At 64.7% G+C, this 25,677-nt stretch overlaps 4 protein-coding genes across 8 annotated transcripts; 3 read left to right on the top strand and 1 right to left on the bottom strand.

Annotated features, from left to right (window-relative positions):
* The first annotated feature begins 188 nt into the window (after positions 1–188).
* On the top strand, positions 189–1,894 carry MRPS18B (mitochondrial ribosomal protein S18B). Its single transcript, XM_049793049.1, has 7 exons — positions 189–322; positions 763–862; positions 958–1,055; positions 1,144–1,212; positions 1,316–1,382; positions 1,457–1,516; positions 1,600–1,894. The coding sequence occupies exons 1-7, from the start codon at positions 242–244 to the stop codon at positions 1,869–1,871; spliced, it is 747 nt and encodes a 248-aa protein (XP_049649006.1). The 5' UTR covers positions 189–241; the 3' UTR covers positions 1,872–1,894.
* Positions 1,895–1,985: 91 nt separating this feature from the next.
* ATAT1 (alpha tubulin acetyltransferase 1) lies at positions 1,986–5,656 on the top strand. Of its 2 annotated transcripts, none has more exons than XM_049793017.1 (10): positions 1,986–2,431; positions 2,724–2,784; positions 2,859–2,950; positions 3,064–3,124; positions 3,207–3,342; positions 3,449–3,550; positions 4,065–4,110; positions 4,204–4,275; positions 4,383–4,560; positions 4,674–5,656. In XM_049793017.1, the coding sequence occupies exons 2-10, from the start codon at positions 2,759–2,761 to the stop codon at positions 4,696–4,698; spliced, it is 738 nt and encodes a 245-aa protein (XP_049648974.1). In that variant the 5' UTR covers positions 1,986–2,431; positions 2,724–2,758; the 3' UTR covers positions 4,699–5,656. The 2 variants fall into 2 exon arrangements, with proteins under 2 accessions (XP_049648974.1, XP_049648972.1); XM_049793015.1 differs by having other exon boundaries at positions 3,229–3,342; positions 4,674–5,650.
* Positions 5,657–5,925: 269 nt separating this feature from the next.
* C36H6orf136 (chromosome 36 C6orf136 homolog) lies at positions 5,926–9,469 on the top strand. Of its 2 annotated transcripts, none has more exons than XM_049793013.1 (6): positions 5,926–6,450; positions 7,301–7,618; positions 8,088–8,176; positions 8,279–8,479; positions 9,161–9,190; positions 9,270–9,469. In XM_049793013.1, the coding sequence occupies exons 1-6, from the start codon at positions 6,313–6,315 to the stop codon at positions 9,271–9,273; spliced, it is 780 nt and encodes a 259-aa protein (XP_049648970.1). In that variant the 5' UTR covers positions 5,926–6,312; the 3' UTR covers positions 9,274–9,469. The 2 variants fall into 2 exon arrangements, with proteins under 2 accessions (XP_049648970.1, XP_049648969.1); XM_049793012.1 differs by having other exon boundaries at positions 5,928–6,450; positions 9,121–9,190.
* A 75-nt stretch (positions 9,470–9,544) lies between these two features.
* Positions 9,545–25,643, bottom strand: DHX16 (DEAH-box helicase 16). Of its 3 annotated transcripts, XM_049792785.1 has the most exons (20): positions 24,859–25,643; positions 24,142–24,392; positions 23,497–23,650; positions 22,607–22,663; positions 22,249–22,503; positions 21,331–21,558; positions 20,798–20,986; positions 20,084–20,194; positions 19,221–19,336; positions 18,088–18,298; positions 17,487–17,585; positions 16,361–16,513; positions 15,174–15,314; positions 14,372–14,534; positions 13,440–13,558; positions 13,169–13,236; positions 12,427–12,589; positions 11,704–11,865; positions 10,547–10,720; positions 9,545–9,729 (listed from the first exon to the last, which is right to left on the bottom strand). In XM_049792785.1, exons 1-20 carry the CDS (start codon positions 25,072–25,074, stop codon positions 9,601–9,603), a joined length of 3,159 nt encoding a protein of 1,052 aa, XP_049648742.1. In that variant the 5' UTR covers positions 25,075–25,643; the 3' UTR covers positions 9,545–9,600. The 3 variants fall into 3 exon arrangements, with proteins under 3 accessions (XP_049648742.1, XP_049648744.1, XP_049648743.1); XM_049792786.1 differs by lacking the exons at positions 9,545–9,729; positions 10,547–10,720 and having other exon boundaries at positions 11,776–11,865; positions 12,384–12,589; positions 24,859–25,642; XM_049792787.1 differs by lacking the exons at positions 22,607–22,663; positions 23,497–23,650; positions 24,142–24,392; positions 24,859–25,643 and having other exon boundaries at positions 21,331–21,631; positions 22,249–22,347.
* Between the last annotated feature and the right edge of the window lie 34 nt (positions 25,644–25,677).

The following is a 25,677-nucleotide window of genomic DNA, read 5'->3' as shown; positions in this document are numbered from 1 at the left end:
GGGGACCTACTGCGCCTGCGCAGAAGCCGTCAGGCCGCCCTCCCCCCGCCCCCGCCCTGAGCATGCGCGGCCACCGCCCGCTATTGTTCCTCGGGCTGTGTGGCGCAGTTTTTATTCAAGCGGCGACGACTGCGCATGCGCTGGGGGAGGGACGGGAGGAGCCGTACGGCAAGATGGCGGCGCCCCGCCCTCTCCCTCCGTAAGCGGGGCGGGGTCTGCGCCTGCGCGGCCCGGCGGCAAGATGGCGCTGGCCAGGGGGTTGGCGCTGCTACGGGCGGCGAGCGGCGGACTCCGGGGACCGGGGCGGCCGCTGTGGGTTCGGGTGAGGCGGGGGGGAGAACCGGGGAGAAGAGGGAGGCGCTCGGGGAAACCGGGGACGGGGGATCGGGGCGCTGCCACGTGCCGGCGGGGAGGTCCCAGCGCGGGTGACGTCACTGGGCGGCGGGCGACGTCACAGGAAGGCGGTTCTCCGCCGGGGGCGGAAGGACCGGGCGGTGGAAGGGGGAGGGGCACAGGCACGTGCCTGAGGCTCTGGTGCCGCGTGACGTCACAAGGATGCCCGCGCTGACGTCAGTGGTGCCGGCCCCCCTCCCTCCCTGCGCACCCCCTTCTTCGAGGAAGGGGCCCGGTGTGATGTCCTAGCGCCCTGTGATGTCACTGTCCCGCGGGTGGCCCGTTCTGCAGGGGAGGGGTGGCAACCTGTAACAATGATGCTGTGGGTCCGGCCATGATGTCATACACCTCCCCCCTCCCCCCCCCCAGGATGCCCCCCGGCTCTGCAGCACCCAGGCAGCACCCAAGGACACCCCGCCCCCCCCATCCCCCTACCAGGAGCGGCCCTGGGAGTATCTGGAGAGCGAAGGTATGGGGGGGCGGAGAGGGGGATTGGGGGGATCCCCAACCCCCCCCCCCCCCCCAAAAAAAAACACCCGCTCTTTCCCTCCCTCCCCTCCACAGAGTACCGTATCACCTACGGCAACAAACCCGTCTGGCTGGGGTACCGCCGCAACCACAAAGGCTCTATCCCGCCCCAACGCACTCGCAAGGCCTGTTTGGTGAGGAACTAGGAGGCACTGGGAGGGACTGGGAGTGGTGGGGAGGGGGCACCCCTCGATCAAGGTTTCTGTCCCCCCTTCCCACCAGCGCAAGGGGAAGCCGGTGGGAAACCCCTGCCCCATCTGCCGTGACCGCAACCTCCACGTGGATTTTCGGGTAAGTTGGGGGGGGGGGCTCCCGTCCCCCCTGCAGCCCTATTTCCTCTTCCTTCCCCCCTTTCTCCTCTTCTTCCCCCCCTTTTTCCTCTTCCTTCCCCCAGAACGTGAAGCTCCTGAACCAGTTCATCTGCCCCCACTCCGGTGTTGTCTTCCACCCCACACACACAGGTGAGGGGGCACCCATGGGTGCTGGGGGGGTGGGGGAGGAAGCACCCATGAGTGCTGACTGTATTCCCCCTCAGGGGTCTGCATGAAGCAGCACAAGCTCCTGACCAAGGCCATCGAGCAGGCACAGGACCACGGTGAGCCCCTGCGGGTGGGCGTGAGGAGGGGAGCGGCACCCATGGGTGCTCCCCCTCCTCACCCCATTCCCCGGCCCCGGCAGGTCTCCTATGGCTCCAAGTACCCTACGTGCCAGTCCCCCAGGATGACTTTTCCAACCAACACCCAGCCGTTGGCAAGACCCCGCCGGCACCCGTCCTGGCCCCCGGCCACCCTTGGTACCCCTGGTACGAGTGGCAGCCTCCCCCCGCCGCCGCCGTCGCCCGCATCCGTCGCCTTTACAAGGATTACCTGAAGGAAGAAACGGCCCCGCCGGCAGCAGGGACGCCCCCAGACAACCCTTCTGCCCCCTCCGTGGAGCACAGAGGGGAATAAAAGTGTCTACAGCCCCCGCTAAAGACTCGCCTTCTTCCACTCGGGGAAACTGAGGCACGGTGCTGACAAGATGGCGGTCGTGCCGCCAAAATGGCCGCCGGGTGCTCAAAATGGCCGCCGGGCCCTCAAAATGGCGGCTCTTCGGGGTGGGCGTGTGGCGGGGGCATGTATCCCGGCATGCCTTGCGGTGGCAGGACGGGGGGATGCATCCCATCACGCTTCGCGGCGGAGCGGGATGCCGGTTGCTAGGGGCGGAGAGTTGATGCGGAGGGAGCGGAGCTTGGTTGCTGGGGCGAACGAAGACGAGATAGCGATTGGTTGAGCGGTTGCTAGGGGGCGGGGTTAACACCCACCGGGCCCGGCAGTAGTAGTGGCGCTTGGCGGCGGCGGGGCCGGGCCGGGCCGGGCCCGGCGGGCGAAGGCAACGGCGGGGCCTGGCCCGGCGGGCAACGGGGAACGGCCATGGAATTTCCCTTCGACCTGGCCCCCGTGTTGGGCGACCGTTTCTGCGTAGTGGACCAGCACTTGCGACCCGCCGGGCGCCGTGGGCCCACCCACCGGTACCGGGGCCTAGGCCACCTGGGCCCGCCCGGGGCATGCTGGGAAACTGGAGGTCCCCAATGCCCTGGCCATGGTTGTTAATGGGGGGGGGGGGGGGAGGGGGGCTGGTGGTGTTGCCCCAGGGGATGCTGGAAATTAGGGGGTCCTGTAAGCCCTGCCCCAGGGCATGATGGGTAATGGCTCCCCATCACCCCCCCACTCCCAGTCTGGGTCTTTTTATGGGTGGGGGAGAGGGGGCTGGGGGGGGTGACACCGACCTCCCCCCCCCCCCCCCATGTCCCCATGGCGCAGGGGGGACCTGGAGCAGCAGCTGAGGACGGTCATCGATGAGCTGGGCAAAGCCTCGGCCAAGGTAGGGGGGGGTAACTGGGGGCACTGGAGGGGTTAAGGGGGGGGCACTGGGGGGTAACAGCTCTTCCTGCCCAGGCCCAGGGCCTCCCGGCCCCCGTCACCAGCGCCACGCGCATGGAGGCCAACCGCCACGTCCTCTACATCCTCCGTGATGCCGAAGGCCGAGGGTGAGCATCTGGGTGTTGTGCGTCCCCCCCTGCCAAGCCCCCCTCCCTTTCCCCACCCTACAGGGGACCCAGGCATCCAGTGACCCCCCCCAAATCTCTTCTGTCCCCTCCAGGACCCCCAAAGGCGCCGTCATTGGCTTCCTCAAGGTGGGCTACAAGAAGCTCTTCCTTCTGGTGAGTGTTGGGAGAACTGGGGGGGGTGTGCCTGGATGCCTGGGTCCCTCCTGGTGCCCATTTTGTCGTCCCCCCCCCCCAGCCCTTTTGTGTGTCCCCCCCAGGACCGTAATGGTGCCCATAACGAAGCGGAGCCGCTTTGCGTCCTGGATTTTTACATCCATGAGTCGTTACAACGACATGGTTACGGGCGGGAGCTTTTCCAGCACATGCTGCAGGTGACGAGGAGGGGGGAGACCAAAAGGGGGGCACACTCACACACAGTAGGGGGACAGAGGGACATTGGGGACCACCCTATGGCTCACTTGCCCCCCCACACTGCAGAGCGAGAGGGTGGAACCCTGGCGTTTGGCTGTTGACCGACCCTCTGAGAAGCTCCTGGCTTTTCTCCGCAAACACTATGGCCTCGCCGACGCCATCCCACAGGTGGGACGCACACACACGCATGTTGGGGACATGCCTGGGGTGCCCCCCCACCCTCTTGGGGTGCCCCTTGCACTCCTGGGGTGCCCTCCCTCACCCCTGGTTATTTGTCACCATTCTTGTTCCTGGCGGGGGGGTAAATGGTCTCTTGGCTTCACCAGGTTGGGGTAGAGCCATGGGAATTGCCCCGGGGGGGCACAAATCACCACAAATATTTGCCCCAAGGGGGGGTAGAGTCTCAGGAACTGCTGGGAGGGTGGGAAATCACCCCCCAGATTTGCTCCAAGGGGGACTAGAGCCTTAAGAACTGTCCTGGGGGGGGCAAATTGCCCCAAGAATTTGCCCCATGGGGAGATAGAGCCTTAGAAAATGCAAATCTGTGGGGTGGTTTGCCCCAAGGTGGGGTAGAGCCTCAGGAATTACCCTGGGGTGTGGCAAATCATCCCCTGGATTGGCCCGGGGGGGGGGCAGACAGAGCAGCCCCTCACCCCCAACCTTTCTCCCCAAACCCCCCCAGGTGAACAACTTCGTCATCTTTGAGGGTTTCTTCTCCAACCGACCAGGTGAGTTTCGGGGGGTGACAAGGAGGGGGGGCGGGTGTCTATGGAGTGACACCCCCCCCCCCAGCCCTAATAACACTTCCCCCCTCCCTGCAGCCCCACCGCGCCGCCCGCCCCCCAAGCGCCCCGAGGAGGAGATCAAGCCTTATTCGCTATCGGAGCGTGACTGTAAGCTTGCAGCCAGGGGAAACTGAGGCACAGCACCTGCTGGGGCTCCGCCCCTTTCTCAGATGAGAGGGGCCGGCCTTGCCTAACCTTCAACCAATCGTCTTCAGTCTTACGAGAAGAGACGGAGCCTCCTTGGCCATTCAACTTGACCTCGGGGCGGGTAGGGGGCTCGCCGGTGCGCGGCAGCCTCCGACCGTTCCTGCTGCGGCGGGAGACGCCGGACGGACAGACAGACCCCCGCCCGCCAGATGGACGGACGGATGCCCCCCAGCACCGCCGCGCTAGGTGGGCTGCCTTATTTTATTTCTTTTTTTTTCCCCAATTTTGCCATTTTTTTGCCTCATTTTTCACTTCCCCCCCCCCCCCCCCCCCGCTTTGCTGTTTTCTTGCCCCCGCAGCTCCCTCGGGCGTGCCGGCCGATGAGCCTCACGGCAGCTCTCCCCACGGCAGGGCCGTGGGGGGCTCAGCGCCTGCTGGGTGTAGGGATGTGGGGTGCCCGTCCCTGCCCCACAGCCCCCCTGGGTGCCAGTTCCTGCCCCATAGCCCCTATGGGTGCCTGTCCCCCCCACCCTTGTGGGTGCCCGTCCCTGCCCCATAGTCCCAGTGGGTGCTAGTTCCTGCCCCACAGCTCCCGTGGGTGCCTGTCCCTGCCCCACGGGTGTCCCCTTCCTGCCCCACAGCTCCCGTGGGTGCCTGTCCCTGCCCCACGGGTGCCCCCTTCCTGCCCCACAGCTCCCGTGGGTGCCTGTCCCTGCCCCACGGGTGCCCCCTTCCTGCCTCACAGCTCCTGTGGGTGCCTGTCCCTGCCCCACGGGTGCCCCCTTCCTGCCCCACAGCTCCTGGGGGTGCCCCCTTCCTGCCCCATAGCTCCCCGGGGGTGCCTGTCCCTGCCCCATAGGTGCCTGTCCCTACTCCACAGCCCCTCTGAGTGCCCGTCCCTGCCCCACAGCCTCACGGGGGGGGGCCCAATTCCTGCCCCATAGCCACCATGGGTGCCTGTTCCTACCCCCTGGGTGCCTGCCCCTGCCCCACAGACCCAGTGGGTACTAGTTCCTGCCCCATAGCCCCCCATGGGTGCCCCTCCTCACCCCGGGGCTGCCTGTCCCAACCCCACAGGGGGTGTCCCAGTTCCTGGCCCATAGCCCCCATGGGTGCCTGTCCGTCCCGTCCCCCGCCTCCAGCCCCAGTGGGTGCCCGTCCCCACCCCACAAGTGCTCATCCCTGCCCCACAGCCCCCATAGGTGCTCATCCTCCCCCCCCGCAGCCCCTGTGGGTGCGTGTCCCTGCCCCATGGGTCCTCGTGTCCCCCCCACAGCCCCCGTGGGTGCCCCTCCCCACCCCTCGGCCCCGGGGGGCGATGCCCTTCCCCTCCCCTCTTTGGTTACATTTCAATAAAAATGGTGACTCTCAGCTTTGGGTCTCTGGTGATGTGGGGTCCTGGGGGGTGATGGCACCGCCGGCGGGGTGATGGCACCGCCGGGGAGGGCGGGGCCTCGCTCAGCGCCGCCCCCTGCCCCGCGCGCTCAGAGCTGTACAGCCGCTGACCTGGCTCTTACCTTTAGTAAGCCACGCCCACTTGTTTCTTAGCCACGCCCCGTGTGGGTTGCGCCCCTCGTCCCCCGCTGGAGAGCCCTCTCTCCTATTGGCTGCTGGCGAGCCGGCTCCGCCCCTGCCGGGCCGCGCCCCGCGCCAACGGAGAATGAATGGGCCTCGCCCCCCTCGGGGGGGACGACTGCGCATGCCCGTTCCGCCGGCTTCCCGCCCGGCGCATGCGCAGCGCTCTCCCGCCCACCGCGCCTGCGTGTCCGCCCGGTCACCTTCCCCGGCGCGTTCCCCACCGCCTCGCTCTCCGCTCCCTCTCCCCGCGCATGCGCGTCGCTCATCTCCCGCCTACCGCGCCTGCGCCTCGGGGCGAGGCGTGGGCGGAGTCAGCCCGACCCGGCAGCGGACGCGCAGGCGCAGTAGAAGCGCCGGCTTGAGGTGAGGCGCGACCGAGGCGAAGCCCGGGGGGGGGGTGGGTGGTGGTGGTGTTCCGCCATGTACCGGCACGGCCGGGCCGCCGCTACCGCCGCCTCCCGCCTCCGTCCCGCCGCTCCTCTCCGCGTCTGGCCCCCGCTCGAGGCCGCTGGGCTCGGTCCGGACCCGCCGCGTCGCCGTTACCGAGCGCGGCCGCAGGTGAGGGGACGGAGGGGTGGGGGGGGGGCCGGGTCTGTGGTGAGGGGAGGAGGAGGAAGGGGGCGGTGCTATGCAAATAGAGGGGAGGGGCGGGGCGTGACTACGCCGATGGCCGTAGCGGCGGAGAAGCGGGGCTGGGGGGCGTGGTTATGCTATTAGGCATAGCGGGGTCGGGTGGATCGGGGGCGTGGCTATGCAAAGAGGAGCCGCGGAGTAGAGGTGAGGTGGGGCGGGATGCTTGTTTGGGGCGGGGCTATGCAAATAGACATAACGGGGTATAAGGGAGGCAGGGCGTGGCCTGCTGGAGTGGCGTGGCTATGCAAATAGACTGTGAGGTGGAGCGTGGCCTGCTGCTTTGGGGGCGTGGCTATGCAAAGAGACAGCGGAGGAGAAGTGAAGTGGGGCGGGCCCTCCTGTTTTCGGGTGGGCGTGACTATGCAAATAGACATCGCTAAGTAGAGGTGAGGCGGCGCCGACTGTGAAGGGGCGTGGCTATGCAAATCGAACAGAATGGGATCCTGCGGGGGAGGCAGCTTGTGGGCGGGGTCTGCGCCTTGGGGGCGGGGCCGTGGGTGGCTGAGGGTCCCCTGTGTGGGGCAGTTCCCTCCCGGTTGGGGGGGGGGGGGAGTGTCCTGCTGGGTGCTCCGTGGGACAGATCCACCCCCCCATAGGGGAGATGACCCCGCCATGGGGCAGCTCCATCCTTGGGGGTCCTGCCAGGTGCCCCCTGACCCAACACCCTCCCCCTCAAATCCCCCCCCTTGGGCTTCCCCATGGTGCATCCCCCCCCCATGGGGCAGCTCCATGTCGCCCCCTTGGGGACCCTCACACCCCACACCGCCCCCCCCAGGACCTGGAGCCCACCCGAGGCCACGTTTCAGCGCTGCCCCTCCTGCCCCCCCCGACACCGTCATGGCCGCCCTCAGCCCGGCTCCCCAGCAGCCCCCGCCTTCAAGCCTTGTCCCCACCGGAGGGGATGGAAGGTGACATCACCACGGTGGACGGTCATCGGGAAGATGACATCGCCGTCCGCGATGGCCCTGCCACGGCTGTCCTCCTCCTCCTGCGGCCCCCGTCCCCCTTCCTGGCCCCCGCCGGGCCCCCCCGCACCCCCCCACCCAGCATGGAGGAGCACTTGGCTGTCATGCACCAGAAGCTGCAGCACGAGGTGACAGAAGGGTGACATTAGGGTGACACTGGGGGGCTGGGGGGGATCTGTCTGTCCCCCACTGTAGGGTGCGTCACCTATAGGTGGTGATGGGGTGGCCTTGACGGCACTGTGGGGCACATGGGGTGACAAGATGGAGGGGGGGGTTGACAAGATAGGGAGTAGGTGACAAGATTGGGGGAGAGAGTGACAAGGTGAAGAGGGGATGAGAAGATGGGGATAGGTGACAAGACTGGGGAGGGGGGGTGACAAGGTGGGGGTGACAAGTTGGGGGTAGGTGACAAGACTGGGGGGTGACAAGGTGGAGGGGAAGGTGACAAGGTGTGGGGGGGTAACCCCTAAGCCCTCCCCCAGCTCCGACCCCTACACCCAGCCCCATCGCACTGCCACCCACCCCTGGGGTGGGGGGGCTCGTGTCCCCACACAGGGGTGGGCTGTGACCACCCCCTCCTCTTTTTCCCCCCTCCAGCTCCCCAATTTCTTCCTGAAAATCCCCGACTACGGCCTCTACTCCCCTGACGTCGAATTCATCAACCACCTCCTGCACCTCCATACGCGGTGAGTGACCCCCCCCAAAACCTTCCCGGGGGGAGTCCACAGGTTGGGGGGGGGGGGGGGTGACAACTGTATCACCCCCCCCCTCCCTGTCCCCAACGCCAGCGGGCGGCCGATGTACCAGGTGGCGGTGGCCTTGTGCCGGGCGGTGGCCTGGGGTTACTTCGCCAGCCTGCGGCTGGAGGTGCTGGCGCTCACCCGGCACCCTGAGGACTGGAGCATCCGGGCGCGTTGGCGCCTGACGGGGCTGCCCCTCCACCTCTGCCTCCTGCGCTTCTACCGACGGGACAAACGCCACCTCCTGCGGTCAGCACCCTCCCAGCACCCTTTTGTCACCCCACCGCCCCCAGGTTCCTTCTCATCCCACTGGAGCGGGAGCTTGGATCACCCCGTCTGCTGTCCTTGCCAGTCTGTCACTCTGTTACTGTCCCCTCTGTCACCGTGTCCTTGTCATCCCACGGCCCGACAGCCCTTTCTCACCACAGACCTGTGTCCCCTCTGTCGCTGTGTCCCTGTCACCCCGTGTCCCCACATCCCTGTCCCTCCCCAGGGTGGGATGCCAGCCCATGTCCCTGTTACTCCTGGGGAGGGGGAATGCCAGCCCCGTGTCCCGATGTCCCCCATGTCCCTACATCCCTGTCACCCCCCCAGGGTGGGATTCCAGCTCCATGTCTCCTATGTCCCTTGTGTCCTTATCGATCCCCAGGGTGGGACGCCAGCCCCGTGTCCCCCACATCCCACATCTCTGCCACTCTCTGGAGTGGTGGGATACAAGCCCCACGTCCCTGTGTCCCCGTGGCCCTGCCGCTCCCCAGGGAGGAATGCCAGCCCTGTGTCCCCCGTGTCCCCACATCACTGTCCTTCCCCAGGGTGGGATGCCAGCCCCGTGTCCCTTGTTTCCCCCATGTCCTCACACCCGCCCCTGACTCCGTCCCCCAACCCCCCAGGTCCTACGACGCCTTCTCCACCTTCTTCCTCAACTCGCAGGGGCTCATCCGCTGCCACCGCGTGGACAAGGTAAGGCCGGGGGGACACCGGGGGACCCTGCAGTGTCCCTCATGTCCTCCCCCCGCCCCTAATTTTGTCCCCCCCCCAGCTGATGCCAGCCCCCACGGCTGTGACCGAGGCCAAGAAGCTGCTGGTGGCAGCGGCAGTGGCGGTGGCACTGGCCGAGCCAGGACCGGCCTTACGCCTCGCCCTGAAGCCCTCTGCCACCTCGGGGGACACCTGAGTCCCCAAATCCCTGTCCCCTTCCCCCCCTTAACTTAATGTACAGAATAAAAACAAACAAATGGAGCTGCCGCAGTGGTGACAAGAAGGGACAGCCGTGTCCCCAAACGGGGAGGAGTAAAGGGAGCCGCGAGCCACTCATCTTCCAAACCAGCTGTATTGTGTCCCCAAATGTCCCCAAGTGTCCCCAGGGCGCCTCAGCCCAGCTCGTCCCGGCTCTTGCCCACCTTCTTGGGCATCTTGCGGGCGCTGGCGTCCTCCAGCTCCTTGGCCTGGTAGTAATGGGGGGCCACCTCCAGCAGCCACGCGCTGTCGATCTCGATCACCTGGGGACAAAGGGGACAGGCAGTGGAGAGGGGGTGTCACTTGGTGGTCCTGGGGACTGTCATGGCACCCCCAGCCTGTGGGGGACACGGTGCTGTCCTGCTGGAGCAGGGGGGTGGCTGTCATTGTCCTGGGCACAAAGGGGACAGGGCTACCAGGTCCTCATTGATGTCCCATCATCCTTGGTCCCCATGGGGACATGGGGTCACCATCCTATCACCCTGCTCCTCATGGGGACATAGCTACGGGGTCCCCTTCACCATCCTGCCACCCCATTCCCAATGAGGGACGGAGGTCCCTGTCCCCACAGCGGTGGCCATGTCCCCATCCCTGTGACTCTGTCCCTGTGCCATGCTCAGCGTCCCTGTCTCTGTTCCCGAGGCCGTGTCCCCAGTGTCACTGGCCGTGCCCATGGTGGTGTCCTTGACCCTGTCCCCAACCCTGCGGCCACATCCCTGTCGCAGTGTCCCCATGTCCCTGTCCCCATGGTGACATCTCCACACCCACAGTGGTGTCCCTGTCCCCATCACTGTCCCAGTGTCCCCATAACCAAATCCCCATGCCCACCATGGTGCCACTGGCCCCAGTCCCCATCCCCACAGCCACATCCGTCCCTATGGTGACATCCCCATGCCTACAGTGGTGTCCCTGTCCCCATCCCCGTGTCCCCATCCCTGTCCCCATGGCCAACTCCCCATGCCCACAGCAGTGTCCCTGTCCCCATCCCCATCCCAAGGTCCCCACGACTATGCTCCTGGCCCCACAGCATCCCCCCCTGGCCCCACGCCACTGTCCCCAGCCACGTCCCCGTGTCCCCACCTGCCGCATGAACTCCTTGGTGGTGAAGACGAGCTCGTGGTAGAGCACCCAGCGGGGCTGCTCCTCAAAGAGGGAGCTGTTGGGGTGGATGAAAACCGTCTGCTGGTGCTTCACCGTACGGTAACCGCCCCGCGTCAGCCGCGCCGTGTGGTAGAAGAAGCCGGCAGTGATGGCCTGGGGAGGGGGGCAGCAGATTGGGGGTCAGCATCAAGGGGAAAGAGGGGGGCCAGAGCATCCTGGGGTGGGGGAGCAGCAGGCAAAATGGGGGGCCCTGGAGGGCCCAGGAGGGGAAATAGGGCGGTCTCTGCAGGTTCTGCAGGGGACTTGGGGGGGTCTCAGGGGCTGCTGGGGGGTCCCAGAAGGGGAAAGGGGGGTTCCAGGAGGGAAAATGAGGGTCCCTGGGGATCTCATGAAGGGGAAATGGGGGTCCTCACAGGTCCTGGGGGAAACCTGGGGGTCCCAGAGGCTCTTGGGAGTCCCAAGATGGGAAATGGGAGTCCCAGGAGAGGAAACAGGGGTCACTGGGGATCCCGTAGGTGAAAACGGGTCCCTGCAGGTCCTGGTAGAAATGTGGAGGTCCCAAGAAGGGAAATAGGGGTCCCTTGGGATCCCAAGAGGGGAAACAGAGAGTACCAGGGGTCCAGTGGGGGGGAAATGGGAGTCCCCGTGGGTCCTGGGGGGAACTTGGGGGTCCCAGAGGCTCCTGGTGGGGGGTCAGGAGGGGAAATGGGGGTCCCTGTAGTCCCAGGCTAGGAAATGGGGGCTCCTGAGGATCAAAGGAGAAGACATGGGTGGGCCCAAGATGGGAAATGGGGGTCCCTGGGAATCTCATAGTGGGAAATGGGGGTCCCCACAGGTTGTGGGGGAAACCTGGGGGGTCTCAGGGGCTCCTGAAGGGGGTCCTAGGAGAGGCAATGGGCGTTCCTGGGGATCCGAGGAGGGGAAATGGGAGTCCCAGGGGGTCCCAGGAGGGAAAATGGGAGTCTCTGGTGATCCTATGGGGGCAGGAATGGGGTTCCCTGCAGGTCCCTGGGGCAACTTGGGGGTCTCAAGAGTCTCCTGGGGGTCCCTGGAGTGGAAATGGGGGTTCCCAAGGGGGAAACAGGAGCTCCGTGGGCAGTTGGGGGGTCCCGGGGTGGGGGGGACATGGGGGTGACCTTGCGGACAGGTCCGTAGTCGCCGGCGCAGGAGGAAGGGGCGACCTCGACGCGCTCCATCAGCCCCTCCAGCTGCTCCCGCACGTCCCGCGCCCGGCGCAGGGAGCGCGCCTGTACGAAGTGCTCGTAGCACCACTGCAGGGAGTGTCCGCTGGCCACCCACTGCGGGGGGGACGACAGGGACATGGGGGGACACACGAGGGGACATGGGGGGGACACAGAGAGGAGCAAGGACATGGCGGGACACAGGGGGGACAGGGACACAGGAGGGGAGGACAAGGACACACTCAGCACCTGGTCCTGGACACCCACCCTGTGCCCCGACCTGCCCCCCAGGGCCTCCCTGAACCCCCCAAGCAGCCCCCCAGCCCCACAGACTGCCCCCCCCCCCCCGCTCCGAAGACTCTGTATCCCCCAACCTGCTCCCTAGACACCCACCCCCCCAGACTTCCCCCCCCAGGGTCCCAACGACACCCCATACCCCTCAACCTGCCCCCTAATCCCCATATTTACTCCCCAATACCACCCCCCCAGACACCCCGTACCCTCCAAAGCCCCCCCCACTCCATACTTACCCCCCCACAGAGCCCCACATACCCCCCAAACCTACGTCCCCCCGCACATCCCATCGGCCCATCACGTCCCCATCGGTGTCCCCATCCGTGTGTCATCGTACCCACCCCCACCGTGTCATATGTGTGTGTGTGTCCCCTCGCCCCATGCCTGGTTGTAGACGTTGAGCAGGACGAGGTGGTCCCCCCCGGGGACGTGGAAGCCCAGGCGGGCGCTGTCGGCGTGAAGGACCTTGTCCTTGGGGCGGTAGAAGATGGCGTTGTTGACCGAAAGCATGGCCGCCACCGTCAGCACCTCCTCCGTGCAGCCGTACCTGGGCGGGAGGTTGACGTCACCGCGTCACCGCGGGGACCCAGGATCGGGTAGGGGGGTGGCACCACCCCATGGTAGGTGCCCGATGGGGGTCAGGGATGGGGACGCCACTGGGACATCTGGGGACAACATGGGGATGCAACGAGGATGCCCAAGGACAACCTGGGGACACCCAGGGGACACCACCAGGACACCAAGGCACAACCCAGGGACACCTGAGGACAACCTGCAGACACAGGGGGACACTAGGATGGCACCTGGGGACAACCCAGGGGACACGAGGAGAACAACCTGAGAACACCTGGGGCAACCCAGGGGACAACCAGGGACACCACGAGGACACGCATGGACGAGCCAGGGGACACCACAAGGACACCCAAGGAACAACCTGGGGACACCACCAAGCCTCCTGGGGACAACCCAGGGACACCCAAAGGGACACCACCAGGACCCCTAGGGACAAACTGGGGACACCATGAGGCCACCCAGGGGACACCCCAGAGAACATCCCAGGCACAAGCCAGGGGACACCCAAGGGGACACCACCAGGACACGTGGGGACACCAATGAGGACACTCACTGCTCGGAGGCCAGGATCATCTTGGCCAACATGGGCTCCACCGGCAGCTCCGCCATGCGCCGGCCCAGCTGGGGACAGGGAGGGGACAGTGTCAGGGCCAGTGCTCCCAGTAACCCCACTCAGTGCTCCCTGTACCCTGGTGACCTCACCCGTGGGGTCCACCACCACCATCCCAGCCTCTTCCAGTGCTCCCAGTACCGTGGTGAGCTTCACCCAGTGGTTGAAGGCACCCAGGGCCTCCCGTCCCAGTCCCTCCCAGTGCTCCCAGTACCGTGGTGAGCTCTCCCAGGTGGTTGAGGGCGCCCAGGGCATAGAGCTGCTCCAGCGCCAGCACCAGCGTCTCGTGGGGTGGCGGGTCCAGGAAGTCGAAGTGGATGAGGTCGTTGATGCCTGGGGACAGGGACATCACCCGCTGTCACCCCAGGGCCGTCCCAGAGCTCTCCTGGTACCCCAGGGTGTCCCCCACAGCCCAAAATGTCCCCAGTGTCACCCAGGCCCTGAGCTGTGCCCCTGCCCCAAGATGTCTTGAGGTTCCCCTTGTCCCCAAATGTCCCTCGAGATGCTCCCAAGATGCCCCAACAACCTCCAAGATGCCCTTGAGATACCTCCTAAGATGTCCCGATGGTGCCCAAGACGCCCGAATGTCCCCTGTGGTGCCCCTATCTCCCCTGAGATGCCCTTATGCCCACCCAGGTGCCTCCTGAGATGCCCTGCCACCCATTAAGACATCCCAATGTCCCCTAAGATGCCTCCTGACATGCCCCAATGCTCCCTAAGGTACCCCAATCCCTTCCAAGATAGCTCCGGAGAAGCCCTGAGGGACCCTGAGATGCCCCAATCACTCCTGAGATGGCCTAACAGCCCCTACAATGCTCCAATGCCCCCCAAGATGCCTCCTGAGATGTCCCAGTGCCCCCCAGGATACCCCGATGCTCCCTGAAATACCTCTTGAGATACCCCCATACCCTCTAAGGTACTTCCTGAGAAGACCTGACAGCCCCTAGGATGGTCCAATGCCCCCGAGATGCTGCAATGCCCCCGACAATGCCTCCTGAGATGCCCCGATGGTCCCTGAGATGCTCCAATGCCCCCTGAGATGCCTCCTGAGATGCCCCAATATCCTCTAAGATGCCCCAATGCCCCCCAAGATGCCCCTTTAGACCCCAAAATATGTAATACAACCCCACAGCATCCCTGTCTCACCAAGGCTCTTGAGGAGCAGGACGAGGGAGCCCAGGTCGGCACGTTGGATCTCGGGCACCGGCGTCTCCTCCAGCTCATGCTGGAAGGCCCAAGCTGTGTAGAGGCGGAAGCACTTCCCGGGAGCCACCCGTCCCGCCCGGCCTGCCCGCTGGTTTGCCGAGGCCTGCGGATCATCGTCACCGGTCACCAGCAGGCCCATGGGGTGGGGGAGACGGGGAACGTGGAAGGACAAGGGACACGGCTGTCCATGGGCACCCAGAGGCAGAGGCATGGGGACCCAGAGATGTGGGGACCAAGGGACGTAGGGACATGGAGACCAAGGGACATTGGGACACAGGGACATGGGGACATAGCTGCCCATGGGGACCCAGAGGAATGGGGACCTGGGGACGTGGAGGGGACAAAGGAACATGGCTGCCCATGAGGATCCAGACAAATGGGGACCCAGTAACCTGGGAACACGGGGACCAAGGGATGTGGGGACACCCTGGAACAAAGGACATGGGTGCCCACAGGGACCTAGAAGCACAAGGACCTCGGGACCCAAATTGGGGACCTGGAGACCTGGGGACTCAGTGACACGAGGACACAGTGACCAAGGGATGTGGGGACACAGGGACACAGTGACCAAGGGACATGAGGACACCAGAACACAGCTGCCCATAAGAACCCTGGGGACACGGGGGAACACCAACCCCCGCAGAAGGGCCACAGGAGGGGACACAGCCACCTAAGGGGACCGAGGGGGGGTGTGACACAGTGAGGGAGGTGACAGGGGAGGTGACAGGGGGTGACACGGTACCCGGGAGCAGGGGGTGACCACGAGGGACTCCATGCCGGTGCGGGCGCTGTAGCTCTTCTGCTTGCAGAACCCAGGGTCCAGAACGTAGACGATCCCGTCGATGGTCACCGACGTCTCTGCGATGTTGGTGGCCACCACTACCTGGGGGGAGGGGAGGGGATGTCACAGGCTCTGCCCATCCCGGGCTCCACCCCATGAGCCCCCACCCTCTTAAGCCCCACCCTCTTAAGCCCCATCCCTTTAACTCCACCTTATTAAACCCCACCTCTCAGACTCCACCCACAGACCCCACCCTATCAAGCCCCACCTCCTTAAGCCCCATCCCAAGTCTCACCCCATTAAACCCCACCCCTGGACTCTACCTCCTTAAGCCCCACCTCATCAAGTCCCACCCCTAGGCCCCACCTGCACAGGCTCCACCCCCTTAGACCCCACCCCATACAGTCCACTCTTTAGACCTCAACCTCTTAGACTCCATCTTATAAGCTCCACCCCTCTTAGGCCCTGCCCTATTAAGCTCTGCCCTTTAAACCTCACCCTACTAAGCCCCATCTCCTTAGATCCTGCCCTATTAAGCTCTGCCCTTTAAACCTCACCCTACTAAGCCCCATCTCCTTAGATCCTGCCCTAAACACCACCCTATAAAGCTCCACCCTATTAAGCTCTACTCCATGAGACCCCACCTCTTAAACTCCACCCTATTGAACCCAACCCCTTTAAACCTCACCCTATTAAGCTCCACCCTCTCAGCCACCACCCCTTAAACCCCACCCTATTGAGCACCACCCCTTTAGGCCACACTCCATTAGACCCCATCCTATTAAGCTCTGCTCCATTAAACCTCACCTTTAGACCCCACCCCTTAAACCCCACCCTATTGAGCACCACCTCTTTAGGCCACACCCCATTATACCCCACGCCTTAGACCCCACCCTAGTAAGCTCTACACTACTACGCTCCACTCTGTTAAACCTCACCTTCTTAAACCCCACCCGATTCACCCCACCCCTTCAGACCCCACCCTATTAAGCCCCACCCAACTAACCCCACCCCTTAGACCCCACCCTCTCAACCTCCCCCCCCTCCCTGACTCCCCCTTCCGGGCAGCCCCCACCTCTCCAAAGCCCCACCCCCTCAGCCCCACCCTTCTTCCCCGCCCCTCCCCTTAAAGGGCCAAAGCCCCCCACCTTGCGGGCGCCGGGGGGGGTGGGCTCAAAAATACGGGCTTGCATGTCGGAGGGGAGGTTGGCGTAGATCGGCAGCACCAAAAGCTCGGCCAGGCGGGAGCCCAGGCGACGGCAGCGCTCCTGCAGCAGCTCCACGCACGCCTCGATCTCCTCCTGTCACCCACGGGCAGGGGACGTCAAGTGGCAGGGGACGGGGACAGCCAGGGGGAGGGGGAAAAGGGACACCCGGAGGGGACAGGGATGACTGGGGAAATGGGGATGCTCAGGGGAACGGGGACATCTGGGAGGGATGGGGATAACCAGGAGGGATGGGGATGGCCAGGGGGATAGCAGGGACACCGGGGGAATGGGGACATCCCCGGGCGGGGGGACACTGGTGGGGAAGGGGACACCCAGGAGACTGAAGACGGCCATGGGGATGGAGACACCCAGGAGGACATCAGGGGACTAGGGACACCCGGGGGGACACCCGGGGACACCCAGGGGGATGGGGATGTCCAGGGGGACATCAGCGACACCGGGAGAATGGGGACATCCAGGGGGGATGGGGACACTGGGGGGGGGACACTGGGACACCCGGAGGATGGGGACAGCCATGGGGATAGAGACCCCCAGGGGACATCAGGGGAATGGGGACACCCGGGGGGAAACCGGGGACACCCAGGGGGATGGGGACATCTGGGGGGATGGGGACACAAAGGGGGAAGGGGACACCCAGGAGGACCCAGGGACCCCTGGGGGAACGAGGACATCAGGGGACACCCAGGGGGACAGGGACACCCAGGGGAACGGGGATGGCCACAGGGATGGAGACATCAGGGGACACCCAGGGGGACAGGGACACTCTGGGACACCCAGGGGAATGGGCACAGCCATGGGGACGGGGACACCCAGGGGACATTAGGATGACACTGAAAGCATGAAGGATATGAGGGGGACAGAGAAAGGGACAGCAAGGACATGGGGGGTGGCAGGGAGGTGACACGGGGACACCCACTTGCCTGGTGTGGACGATGATGTCCCCAGGGGGCTGGGTGACCCAGGGGTGCCCAGGGGACATGGAGGTACTCAGGGGGGGACATGAGAAGTGGCAGGGAGGGGACGAGGGTGACAGTGGGACACCCACCTGGCCGGTGAGGAAGACGAGGATGTCCCCAGGGGGCTGGGTGACGTGGATCTGCAGCACCGACACCACGCACGCCTCCAGGTAGTCGGCCTCGGGCGCCTGGGGAGGGGACATCAGCACCGGGTGTCCCCAAGTGTCCCTGGGCATCCCCCTGCCCCTCCTGCTGCCCAGGGTCCCCCAGTCGCCATGTCCCCCTGCATCGCCCTGTGTCCCCAAGTCCCCTGACACTCCCACGTCCCCCACTGTCCCAGTGTCCCCACGTCCCTCGATGTCCCCTTCTCCCCTGTCACCCCCCATGTCCCCCTGTGCCCTGAGGTCCTCCAACACCCCCCAGTGTCCTCAGACATCCCTGTGCCCCCATGACCCCTGATGTCCCCCAGCACCCCACATCCCCCAACATCCCCCAGTGTCCCCAGGTGTCCCCCTGCCCCTTCGTCCCCTCGTGTCCCCCATCGCCCCACATCCCCCCAGTGCTCCCACATCCCCTTGCTGCTCCCATGTCCCCCCTGTCCCCTTGTTCCTCCGTCCCCCAACGTCCCCTTGTCCCCCAGCACCCTAAAAACCCCTACTCCCGCCATGTCCCCCGACGTCCCCGTGTCACCTTGGTGTAGTAGATGTCGACGGGGAAGCGGCGCCCGGGGATGCGAAAGACGGGGGCCTGGTCGAAGAAGGCGGAGAAGCGCTGGGTGTCGAGGGTGGCCGAGGCCACCAGCACCTTCAGCTGGGGACGGAACCGGGCAATGTCCTTGATCAGCCCGAAGAGGACGTCGGTGTGCAGGGTGCGCTCGTGGGCCTCGTCCACCATGATCACGCTGCGGGGACGGGGGGGACGGGCATGGTGACAGGTATGAGGACATGGGGACAGCGTAGGGATAGATATGGGGAGGGGGGGATGGGTGTGGGGATGTGAGTACAAGCGTGGGGACAGGTATGGGGACACAGGGACAAGTGTGAGGACAGGTAAGGGGACGGGGGGACACGAGAACAAGCGTGGGGACGCAGGGACAAGCGTGGGGACAGGTATGGGGATGGGGAGACACATATGGGGACATGGGGACAAGCATGAGAACAGGTGTGGGGACACAGGGACAAGCGTGGGGACAGGTGTGGGGTCATGGGGACAGGTGTGAGGACATGGAAAAAGCACAGGGACCAGGTATAAGGACATGGGGACAAACAAAGGGACATGGGGACAAGTGTGAGGACAAGCGTGGGGATGTGGGAAGAAGTATAGGGACAAGTATGGGGACACGGGAACAGGCGTGGGGACGCAGGGACAGGCGTGGGGACAGTCACAGAAGCGTTGGGATGTGAGACAAGACACAGAGACATAGAGACAGGCACAAGGACATGGAGACAGGGAGATGGGGACACCAAAGCGACACCAGTAAGACTAAGGACAAGGACAGCAACGGGGGCATGTGGCTGCTCTGCCAGTCCCCTGCTGTGTCCCCAATGTCCTCCCACTGTCCCCAACTGCCCCCCATCCCCACAATGTCCCTAATCACCCCCCCAGATATTCCCCAGCTCCCCCCCACTGTCAACCTCCCCCCACACCTTACTGTCCCCATCCCCATGTCCCCAACGTCCCTAATGTCCCCATGGTCCCCCAGCCTCTGACGTCCCCAATCTCTCTGCTCTCCCCCAACATCCCGATGCCCCCCATGTCCCCATCATCCTTGGTGTCCCCAGCATCTCTGGTGTCCCCCATGACCGCAGTGTCCCCAGGGCCACCTGTAGGAGCCGAGGTCGGGCTCGGTCAGGAACTCCCGCAGCAGCATCCCGTCCGTCATGTACTTCAGCACCGTCCGCTCCGACGTGCAGTCCTCGAAGCGGATGCTGTACCCCACCTGGGGACAAGGGACATGTCACCAGCGGGACCCAGTGTCCCCTGACTCCCCCCCTCTGAGTCCCTTAACCCCTCCCCAGCGGTCCCCAGGGTCCCTAATGTCTCCAGGGTCTCCTGGACACCCCTCACTTGCCCAGGGTGCCCTAATGTCCCCCTGGGGTGTCCTGGGATGGGCATGTGTCCCCTGCGGTCCCCAGGATGGTGACATCTTCCCTGGGGTCCCCTAGGATGGGGATGTGTCACCTAGAGTCCACTAGGACAGGGACATGACATTAGGGTTCCCTGTGTCCTCAGGGTTCTCTGGGACAAAGACATGTCCCCCATGTCCCCTGAGGTCCCCACAATGGGGACATCTTCCTCGGGGTCCCCTAAAATGCAGACAAGTTTCCTAAGGTCCCCAAAGATCAAGACATGTCATTAGTGCCCCCAGTGTTCCTCAGGGCTCCCTGGGACAAGGACCTGTCCCCAGTGTCCCCTACAGTCCCCAGGATGGCAAGGTGTCCCCTGGGTCCCTTGCGAGGGGGACACGACCCCAGCATGTGGATGTGTCCCCAGGGTCCCCTGGGACAAGGCCACATCCCCAGGGTTCCTCAGGGTCCCTTTGGGACAGGGACGTGTCCCCAGGTTCCCCTGCCACCCTCAGGTCACCAGAGCCACCCCTCAGGGTGTCCCACACCCCTCATGTCCCTGTCACTCCATGATCCCCTGTCTCCCCCTGTGTCCCCATATCCCCGTGTCCCTGCGTCACCTCGTTGCCCAGCTTGGTGCCCATCTCGACGGCCACGCGGGCGGCCACGCTCATGGCGGCCACACGCCGCGGCTGTGTGATGCCGATCTTCAGGCCCTGGCGCGTGTAGCCCTGCGGGCAAGGGGGGTGTGTGTGGATTCAGTTGGCCGGGGGGGGGGACGGGGAAGACAAGTTTTCCCTGCCCCCCTTGCCCTCCAGCTCCCTTATTACCCCCCTGATGCGCCTCCATCTGCCCCCCTGAAGCCCAAACCCCCTTATCTGCCCCCCAAAGCCCCCCATTCTGCCCTGTCACCCCCCATGCCCCCAAACCCCCTATTTGCCCCCCACAGCCCCTTGATCTGCCCCACATAGCCCCTCCATCTGTCCCCCAATACTCCCTGATGCCCCCAGCCCCCCATCTGCCCCCCAGCTCCCCTATCTGCCCCCTATAGCCCCCTGATGTCCCAACTCCTCCATCTGCACCCCAATACTCCCTTGATGCCCCCCAAGCTCTCTATCTGCCCCCCATCATTGCCCTGATACCCCCAACCCCATTATCTGACCCCCCAACACCCCTAGTCCCTCTATCTGCCCCCCCAATGCTCCCCAACCCCCCCATCTACCCCTCGATGCCCCCTCATTTGCCCCCGATTCCCCCCAGCTCCCCATATCTGCCCCCCATTGCCTCCCATCCCCACTATTTGCCCCCCCAGCCCCACAAAGGCCCCCCCCCACCTCCTCGTGCAGGTACTGGGGGATCTGGGTGGTCTTGCCGGAACCGGTCTCCCCCTCGATGACCAGGATTTGGTGCTGAGCGATGGCAGCCACCAGCTCGTCGCGGTAAGGGAAGATGGGAAGGCTACGGCGAACCTCCTGTGCCGACTGCCGCCGCCGCTCCGCCTCTGGCACCGGCGCCGGTGCCTCCTGTGGGTGCCAACAGTGTCACCCCCACAGTCCCCATGTCACCTCCAGTGCCCCCAAAGTCCTCCATTGTCCTCCCAGGGCCCCCCACCACTGTCCGCATGGCGCCTATAGTATCTTCAGGACCCCTTCCAGCACCCAAATCCTCCTTTTGTCACCCCCAAGGTCTCTACCATCCCCCCTAGAACCCCCTCCACCTCCCCAAATTCCCCTTCCATCCCCCCAAAATCCCTCCCATCACCCCCAGGACCCCCTCCAGCACCCCAAATCCTCCCTCTACCTCCCCAAAACCCCTCCCATCACCCCCAGGACCCCCTCCAGCACCCCCAAAACCCCTGCCCCCTCACCTTATCAGGCTCAGTGCCTTTCATCTGCACGGCGCTGACGAACTGGATCATCTCATCTTCCTCCAGCACGAAGTCGTAATCTTTGGAGGGCTGACGGCGGGCGGCATCGCGCGCCCCAAACCTCAGGGAAGCTGCCCCTATTCGCTCCTCTTCCCATCGCCGCTGCTCGTCCCGGGGGGCCATCCGCTCTTCCTCCCCTCCCGTTGGTTCCTCACGTTCTGGGATCTTCTACGGGGAGGTGGTGAGAGCGGTGAAACCATGGTGGTGTCCCCCCGAAACCTCCTGCCATGGCAGGAGGGACCTTGGCGAGATGGAGGGTGGAATTTGAGGCATTGAAGGGAGTCTTGGTGGTGATGGGAGAGATTTTGGGGGGATAAAAGGATGATTTGGGGTGCTGAAGGGGGTCCTGGGGGTGATGGAAAAGACCCTGGAGAGATAGAGAGAGGCTTTGGGGTGGTGGAGGGGAGCTTGGCAGTGATGAGAGCGATCTTGGGGGGGGATAGAGACAGGAATTGGGCTGTTGAAGAGACTCCTGGTGGTGATCGGAGTGATTTTGGGGGGATAGGGAAAGGATCTGGGGTGCTGGAGATGGTCCCAGGAGTAACAGCAGTGATCTTGAGAGGATAGAGAGAGGATTTAGGGTGCCGAAGGAGATCCTGGGCATGATGGAAAGGACTCTGGGTGGATAGAGGGAGGATTTGGGGTGCTGGAGAGGGCCTCAGCAGTGATAAGAAAGCGTTTGAAAGGACAGAAAAACAATTTGGGGTGCTAGAGAGGGCCCTGGGGGTGATGGAAGGGACCCTGAGGAGGATACAGGGAAGATCTGGGGTGCTGAAGGGAATCTTGACAGTGATGGGAGAGATCTTGCGGGTCTAGAGGAAGGGTTTGGGGTGCTGGCAGGGTTTTGGGGCCCCTCACCTTGCCCCGCGTTTCCTCGGGGATGTAATACCGGTTACTTTTCTCTAGTTTCTCCTTCTCCCCGGCCCGTTTGTACTCGCGGGCCAGATCCCGCACGCGCCGTTTGTACTCCAGCTCACGCCGCTCTGCCCTCGTCAGTGCCTCTTCCCCGAAAAGATACTCCTCGTCGGCGATCTCCGCTTCCAGTTCTTCTAATTTATCTCGTTCCCGTTTAGCTAGGTATTCCCGGCGGGACTTTTTCCGTAGCTCTGGAACCTGGATGAGGACACACACACACACAGAGGGGGAGGAAACAAGGGGTGTTGGGGTTCGGTAGAATGCCCCCTCAGCGAGAGGTTGGCCAGATCCTGGAGCTCACCATGGTTTTTTGATCTTCTTCGGCGACTTTGAGGCGTTTCTGGGCTTCTTCATAGGCCTGGGAGTGGGGAGAAAAGGGGTGAGGACGGGAGGGAGACCCCACACTCTAGCTGCAGAGCATGGAGAAGGTCAGGGGGCCTTTACAGCACCCCCAGATCTCCCCAATCCCACCCAGGGATGTTGAAACTGAGCCAGGAGTCAGACAAAGCCCCTGCCAGTTCCACCTAAGGACCCCCCAATCCCACCCAGCACCCACCCAATCCCAGCTGGGACTGCTAAATCAAACACAGGGACCCCAAGGAAACTGGCAGGATCCCCCCATCCTCGGTGTGACTCCCCCAATCTCACCCAGCACCCCACCAATCCCAGTTAGGACCCCTGAATCAAACCCAGGGACACCTAGGAGCCAGACAACACCCCCCCACCCCAGGGACTGATCCAGGGACTCTCAATTCCACCCAGAAACCCCAAACCTTCCCCAGGATCACCCCCCATTCCCACCCAGGGATCCCAAATGCCACCCAAGGACCCCCAAAAGCATGGCAGAACCCCCCTCATCCTGACTGTCACCCCCAAATCCCACCCAGGGACCCCAATTCCCACTCAACCCCCCTAAATTCCATCAAGGGTACCCAAATCTAAGTCATGGATACTCCAAAACACTACCCAAGGACACCCAGGAACCTGGGAACGCCCCCCAGATTTCCTCTGGCACCCCAATTCCCACTCAACCTCTCTAAATCCCACCCAGGGAAGCCAATTCCACCCAGGGACCCCCAATTCCATCCAAAGACCCCCAGAAGCTCAGCAGGGCCCCCCAAACACAGCTGGACCCCCTCAAATCTCCCCTGGGACCCTTCCAAAAGGCGTTGCAATCCCCCCCCCCATCACCTTGGCATCGGGGCGGGCGAGGACGGTGCGCGTGCGGTCGCGGTCGCGGCGGCGCAGACGCTCGGCGAAGGCATCGCGTTCTTCCAGGTCCCGCAGCCGTTCCCGCTCTGATGCTTCCCATTCCGCTTCCGGCTCTTCAGGGGGCTCCGTAGCCCTGGTTTGGGGGGGGGGGGGGGGGGAGGGCGAATGGGGGAACCCCAAAACCCATAGATCTTAATAATTTGGGGGGCCCTAAGGTTTTTTAAATGGTCTTGAGAGTGTGAACCCCAAAATCCCAGGGGGGACTCAGCACCCAGAGGGATCACAAAAGCTCAAGGGGACCCCAAGAGTCAGGAGGGGACCTTGAGACCCCCCAGAAGACTCCCAAAAGCCTGGAGGAGACCCCAATATCCAGGGGAACCTTGAGTACCTGTGGTGACATTCCAGGAGGCAGGAGGAAACCCTGAGAACGCCATAACTGGGGGGGGACACCCCCAAGAATCAGGAGGACTCTGAGGGGCAGGAGGAAACTCCAAGACCCCCATAATCAGGGCGAACCCCAAGAATCAGGGGGACCCTGAGGGGCAGAAGGAAACCCCGAGACCCCCATAATCAGGGGGACACACCCCGATAATGGGGAAGACCCCAAGAATGGGGGCTACTCACGGGGGCGTCGGCGGCGAGGGGCTAGAGGCCTCGGGCGACTCGGAGCGTCGTCGTCGGAGGTGGCGGCGGCGGCGGTGGGAAGCGTCGGCCATGCCGGGGGTGGAGCCATGGGAAGGGGCGGAGCTGGGGGCGGGGCCCGCCCCCTCATCATCGCTATCGACCAATCGGTATCCCTGGCTGCGGCGCTGCAGCTCCCGCGCCGCCCGCTCAGCCGCTCGGCCCGGGGGCTCCCGTGGTGCTTCCCGGGGGACCTGGGGGCGGGGACAGCGTCGGGACACGCCTCCTCTGCGGTTAGCCACGCCCCCGTGTCTGGCCCCACCCCCTCGATCTGGCCACGCCCACCTGCACCCCAATGCCCCTTTATTGGACACGGCTTCCCTGATGGTGCTCAGGCATGCAAACCACGCCCCCTCCGCCTGACCCCGCCTCCCCAAGCCCCACCTTCTCACCTTAAAGCCACACACCCCACCTCCTCGCAAGACACGCCCCTACCCACGTGTAGGATTACTAGGCTCCTCCCACACACTACCTTAGAAGCCCCGCCCCCTCTGAGGCAGCCACGCCCCTTCCCGCCAAAGCCACCCCGCGATAAACCCCGCCCTCACCTACCAGCAGGCCACGCCCCCCCACCCGCAAAGTTTTCCCTCCCACTAAGTCGAACGGGGAAGCCCCGCCCACTCCCCCTCGGAGCCCCGCCCCGGGGGAAGCCCCGCCCACCTTGTCCCACAGCTCCCGCGCGAAGGCGCGCACGCGCGGCTCCTCCACTCGCAGCGCTTCTGTTTCCCGCAGCCGCTCCAGCAGCTCCTCCACGCTACGGCTCCGCCGCGCCAACGCCACCAGGAAGGCGGGGACGTGCCGCCCGCTCAGTCCCAGCAGAGTCTGTAGCTCCCCGGATACCCACCGCTCCAGCGCCGCCGCCGCCGCCGCCGCCATGATCGTCCCCTACTTCCGCCTTTCCTCCGCGGCCGCCGTACTGCCGCCCGCAACCAATCCCCCACCGCGGCTCGGAGCGCTCTGCGCATGCGTGGTTGTAGAGCACCGCCCCTCTCGCCCTACGCATGCGCCCCGCCCGCTTCGTCCTCCCGCCCCGCCCTCGTGGCGCGCTCGCGCTCTACCGCGGCGCTCCACGCATGCGCCGCCCTCCGGTGTCCGCGCATGCGCGTTCCCGCTCTACTGTAACCAAAAACCCAAACCATATATAAACCCGCCTTTTCGCCTCCAGTGTCCCGTCGTCCCCCTCGGTGTCACCAGCCAGGCTTACAGCAGCCGCCATCACCTTTTATTGTCGCTTGTCGCGGTACAGTGCAGCCAAGAGGCGGCGCGGCCCTCCCCACGGTGAGCCGAGGGCTTCGTCGCCGTGGCAACGGGAGTAGGTCTCAGGCTCCGTTGCCATGGCTACGGGAGCAGGCCTCAGGCTTCGGCCTCCTCCGCCATTTTGTCTCCCCTCCACTGCTCCCACCCTCGGCCGATGGCAGCCGGCCCCCCCCCCCCAACTCCAGACTGTTTCCCCCCACCCCACGCCAGCCACCGGCCACC

This window comes from Accipiter gentilis, chromosome 36 (assembly GCF_929443795.1).
Source record: "Accipiter gentilis chromosome 36, bAccGen1.1, whole genome shotgun sequence".
Taxonomy (NCBI): Eukaryota; Metazoa; Chordata; class Aves; order Accipitriformes; family Accipitridae; genus Astur; species Astur gentilis.
This window is presented reverse-complemented; position numbering and strand designations above follow the sequence as displayed.